Source organism: Malus sylvestris, chromosome 10 (assembly GCF_916048215.2).
Source record: "Malus sylvestris chromosome 10, drMalSylv7.2, whole genome shotgun sequence".
In the NCBI taxonomy this organism is placed as follows: Eukaryota; Viridiplantae; Streptophyta; class Magnoliopsida; order Rosales; family Rosaceae; genus Malus; species Malus sylvestris.
The window spans coordinates 21682519-21688036 of NC_062269.1; the positions used below are offsets into that span (position 1 = coordinate 21682519).

General features: G+C 37.6%; 2 protein-coding genes across 2 annotated transcripts; both read right to left on the reverse strand.

Moving 5' to 3' along the window:
- Window positions 1-388: 388 nt before the first annotated feature.
- LOC126585822 (uncharacterized) lies at window positions 389-1059 on the reverse strand. The gene has a single exon (XM_050250369.1). The coding sequence runs from the start codon at window positions 885-887 to the stop codon at window positions 462-464; it is 426 nt and encodes a 141-aa protein (XP_050106326.1). The 5' UTR covers window positions 888-1059; the 3' UTR covers window positions 389-461.
- A 491-nt stretch (window positions 1060-1550) lies between these two features.
- LOC126585821 (triosephosphate isomerase, chloroplastic-like) lies at window positions 1551-5060 on the reverse strand. The gene is made up of 9 exons (XM_050250368.1): window positions 4710-5060; window positions 4382-4408; window positions 4011-4080; window positions 3530-3653; window positions 2982-3066; window positions 2729-2861; window positions 2469-2642; window positions 2042-2124; window positions 1551-1913 (listed from the first exon to the last, which is right to left on the reverse strand). Exons 1-9 carry the CDS (start codon window positions 4923-4925, stop codon window positions 1857-1859), a joined length of 969 nt encoding a protein of 322 aa, XP_050106325.1. The 5' UTR covers window positions 4926-5060; the 3' UTR covers window positions 1551-1856.
- Window positions 5061-5518: the final 458 nt, after the last annotated feature.

Genomic DNA, 5518 nt, shown 5'->3' on the forward strand with positions numbered 1-5518 from the left:
CTAACGTTTTCTTCTTTTTATTCTCTATTTTTGCTTTTTTTTTTCTTTTTAATTTGCTTATAAAACCATCGCGACAAACTCTTCACAACTTGAATTGAATTGTTAAAGATTGAAAATAGTTTATTTTTTGCGTTTTATATTTTTGAAATTTTGTGTTTTTAAATAATTAGATCTGGTTTAGTTTATCAATTGGAGATTGAATTAGAATTTTCGTTAAAATGATACTTGGAGTTGCGAAACACTATACCATGACTATCTTGTGCACTTGCGTTTAAACCAAAATCGCATAAGACACAATTGTTGATACTTTTGCCATACTGTGTGCATTTACGTTAAAAGGAAAAAAATAAAACAAAAAAGAATGATGCTTCACAGCCAAGACGGATGGTAAAAGCTAAAATGCACGGGCATTTGTTTATCCAATTCCAACCCATTACATCTTAAGTTAACAAACGATATAATCAATCCGACCTCCCACCAAACCACTTGGAATGAAACGACGATTGGTAAGATACCAACACCAGAAGCAGCACCAACAAGACAGCAACACCCCACGGCGAGCTTGAACCGCCGCCAACTCGGTGAACCGACTCGTGCTCCCGACGCCGGACCCCGAAGTTGAACCATCCACTAGAAGAAATCGAAGAATACGAAGCTACCAAAAATACCAACAAAATAGGCAACGATATTAGGAAGATCTGGAAGTTGATGGCTGTGTGTTGCATTTGGGACTTGTAGTCAGTGTACTGAGAGAGCCATAACAAAGCAATGACAATGGCAAAGATGGTGAGTAAATGTGGGGGAGGTGCAGAGATTGAGGTTAGGGTTTGGCCAGTCCAACTTTGCTTCAGCTGTGGGCGCCTCCTCTTAGGGTAGAACCACTCCATATTTGTCTTCTCAGGTGCCCTTGCACGCTAGGCTTCGTGTATATATAAGAAGTAAATGGGGTAGTGTGGGTTGTTTAGCTTGAGTTATACAGTATGTTGTGGCTTTGGCATATATGCTTTGAGTGTATGCTTTATTTCTGACAAACTTTTACTTTGAACAAATGCTCTCTCTAGATGATTTGATTGCAAATTGGTTTCTTAATCAAGGATGAATCCGTGCAAGTAATTGTCACTAATCATGTGATAGATTTGATACCTAATTGGTTTAGATGTCCACTGTTTTGTTTGACAAACAACAGGACGATATTCTATCATTGTGGGGGATCGAACTTAAGTGCAGAGTCAACGCTGCTTTAGTCAACTTAATTAAGCTCATGTTTAAGCTCATGTTTGTAGATGTCATTAGTTGCTCTTATATTGAGAAATTTTCGGTGTCTCACGTCACCGCATAATTTTCAGTGCGACTCGCGTCGCCGTACGATGTTCACCAATCTAGTCTTCTGTTATAACACAAATATCTATTTTTCATTACCAGACCCTACGTCCACAAAATATCAATCATTTTTTAGCTTGAAATTTGTCAAAGAAATTATTTGTTTTACAATATTCATTTACCATATTACTTACGTGAGATGAGAAATGAGATTAGGGCAGGAAAGAGAAGACCCCAAAATGTGGATTTAATTATGAAAGGACCATTTTGTTCAAAATGTTCGTGCCACAGAAAATAAAATGACCTGTATTTGCTCTCTAATGTCCACCAGACAATAAGTGGCCCATGGAAAATGGATAGAAGATATTTTTCCATCTTTATGAAGGGGGGAAAACTTCCAAAACGACCCGAAAAAAAATGAGAAAAAGAAAAATGAAATTTCCTTATGATAAACTAGCTCATACATTTGTTACAACATGCTTCGATCTCAAGGTACCTTCGCATCGGCCCTTTATTTGATCTTGGAACCACCATAATCAAGCAGCAACTTTCTTGGCTGTCACAGAGTTGACGATAGTAGCGAATTCAGGACCCTAGATGAAGAAAACTCAACTTGTTAGTACCAACTACAATGGAAAACAAACAGAAATGGTTCTAAACCACATAATGCTTTAACGGTTTTATGTTCGAAATATCAAGGCAAATAATTGCAGTAGCATACCTTTAAGGATGCACCGCCAACAAGAAAACCATCAATATCTTCCTTCTTCGCGAGCTCAGCAGAATTGCCTCCATTTACAGACCCTGTTATCATATCCAGATTTAGTTTAATTTACTACAACACTTGGATATTCATTCAGAGCCAAGACGAGAATATCCCAACCAGCTGACTGACGAGCAGAATCATTATGTCCACATGTTTTGATACTTACCACAAGGACCCGTTTGAATGTTTCCTAAATTTCTTACATCTTACAGTTAAATCCATAGATGATGCCCTTATAGCCAAGCCAAAGATCACAAATATTCAGAGTCTATAGTCACATATTTACATGACCTGGCCCCTCTTGAACTACATTCGGAAATCTTCAGAGTTAACATTTTTAATAAACGGACAATCAATCAGAAAGTTGCAGGAAAAAAGTTACCTCCATAAATAATTCTTGTTTTAGATGCAACTTCTGCTGACACGTTCTGTTTCAGCCAATCGCGAACAGCTACATGTACTTCCTGAGCTTGTTCTGGACTGGCCACCTTACCAGTCCCAATGGCCCATACAGGCTCATAAGCAACAACTATTTTATCCCAGCTTGGTACTGCGTCTGTGCACAGCAGACATATTAGTGTTATACAAAGGATAAGCTATTCATCTTGACTGCAGAATCATTAAAAAGAAGAGTGAAGTTACCAGCAAAAGCCTTCAGTTGCTGAAAGCAGACGTCAAAAGTTTTACCCGCTTCCCTTTCTTCTAGCTTCTCACCGATGCAAGCAATTACTCCAAGGCCCTCACTCAAGGCATAGGCAGCTTTTTTTCCTATAAACTGTAGTTAAACAATTTCAGTTACATTTTGAGTAATTACAGTAGATCAGAAAGTTCATTAATTTTTTTATTCAGGACACCTCCATAAAAGTTTAAACAATAGGTTTGGGCAAGCATTCACCTGATCGTCTTCACCAATCACATGTCTCCGTTCTGAGTGCCCAAGAATAACCCATGTGGCTCCAATATCCTTCAGTTGTTCCACACTGCAAAACCGAAAAGGGTATTTATAGTAATCATGTAAATTCATTAAAGTGAAAGCACGGACAAAAGTGTGCAAATGCATTCATAAGAGAACTCAAAACTTATATATACTACTGCTAGAAGACTTGGATGTTTAAGTCACAATCTTGAAAGGACCACTGACTTCCCTTGAAGTACAAGGACTTAATAACTTTTTTTAATTGAATTCAAATTCAAACAGGACTGGTATAATGTTTAATTGCATTCTATCGAGAAACAGTCTTCCCGACATAATAGTAGAAGAGCTTCGGAGGGGGGCGGAAAAGAAACAGAAACGATGAAACCACTACCCACCAAGTTTAAAATGTCATAACGAGAATGGTCTCCAATCACACAACCAAATATTAATTTCCAATTGCAAAATAAAATTATATGTATATGTGAAGAACAAACTACTACGGAATTTAACAAGGAACAGAAACTAACCTGATTTCTCCCGTGAAGGCCCCACCTTTTCCAACCCAAGAATTTTGACCAGATAATTCAATACAATCTGTTAATGAGCTCTTCACCTGATCTAAGTAAAGAAATGGTGGTGCTACAACAACATCTGTGTACATATTATAAGAAAACTAAAAGTTACAAACATTACAAACTTATAATCTGAAATGAGATTGATACAAACTGACTTTTACATGCAAAGTAACATGTTGGAATTGCCACCCTACATCTATGAACAACACATTTTGGCTCATTATATATAGTTCCAAGTACCTAAGCTACAATTATATCGCTGCCTTATCTTCTAAAGTAACTTACTTTTCACTTCCATTCATGCAGAGTTATCTTCCCACCCGGACTTTGGTCATTCATCATGTATATGTAGTGACAGGAGTAAAGCAATATTTTAAATCTACTGCAAACTGAAAGATTTATATAAGGAAGATCAAACAGAACATTATCTCACCAACATCCGCTTCCAATTTTGCGCTGTTCAAGTCAGCGACTAGCTTTCTTATGGAGTCTTTTGTGCCATTCTAAAATGAAACAGCAAAAAAGATGAAAATGTCAAAAGACGAATTGAACCATACTAAAAGGGTTTGAAACTTGAATTCCTATACATCTTCAACATCCAACAAAAGAGGCTACGAAAATAGATTAAACAAATTTTACAAAACAAGTTAGTTATGTATCATTGAAATTAACAATTAAAATACTGGGGCAGCGTTATCGATTGACAGATGGTAGTTTTTTACAGATGCTATCAAGGAATCATGCAAAGAACAAAAACAAAGGTAATGCAAAGCAAATAGAAAATGCAGGAACAGGAGTACTTACACACTTCCAGTTTCCACCAACAAAAAACTGCAAGCAAAATCAAAGATACAAACATTTAGAAAAAATCCGAAAACGATAATCTATAGCATTTCAGAATCCACAAATATGAATAAATTATGAGTACATCTGTGAAAATTCCAGATATTTATAGTGAAGGACAGCTGTATTCTTAGAATAAGGACTAAAATGTACAACATTTCTACAAAAAATCAGCCAAAAATAAGAAATTTCTATCGACTAAGATCGAAGATCCTTCCTTTCAATTCCACATTTTCTCGGAAACCAAACAAAACACAAGGAAACTCGGATAATGAAATCAATTATATACCTTTCCGGTGCCGGCCATGGCGACGACGCCTCTGGAGGCCTTGCGAGAGGAGGAGGAGAGGCGGAGGAGGGAGTGAAGGTGCCGGAAGAGGGATTGGGTGGCGGAGAGAGAGTGAGAGAATTCGAGTTTGCAGCACGACGGACGGAGGCCGGAGTAAGAGGAGAGGGATTTAGGGCCGGAGAGTTGGGAGGCGAGAGATGTGGAGGCCACCGCCATGGATGCTGACTCAGTGAGTTGGGAGCTTCCGAGCTTAGGGTGTTTTGCTTGTTTTTTTTTTTTTTTTGGTTTTTTTGGGTAAATGGGTGTTTTGCTTGTTTGGTGCGAGCGAGGTAGTGAGTCAGTGAGCGAGAGAAAGCCTCGCCGCCTGTGGTTGTTAGGTTTTATGGTGACCAGAAAGGGTTGTCAGGATAGGAGCGTTCACGCGGTTGATAGAACGTCAATGCACGCGACCTCATTTTTTTATTTTTATTTTTGGATAATCTCGTTTTACTACCTTAGACCGTCTCTATCCGAGTGAGGGCCAGATGACTCGTTTTAGTCCTCTGATCCACCAAAAAATTTAAATGAACAGTGCATGGTCATATTTCTTACCGTCTCCAACCGAGGGCCAAGCCAAACATAGTCCTGTCACAAAAATCATCTCCAACCGAGAGTCAAACATAATTTATTATTTTAATTGAATTACTTTGGTTACTTAAATTAAATTTTCTCAATAATTTTATGTTATGATTGTCAATAATTTTCATGTTGTTAAATGTTTTTAAAAATGTTGTTTAAGTTTCATTTGTTAAATTTTTTGGTTAATCTCA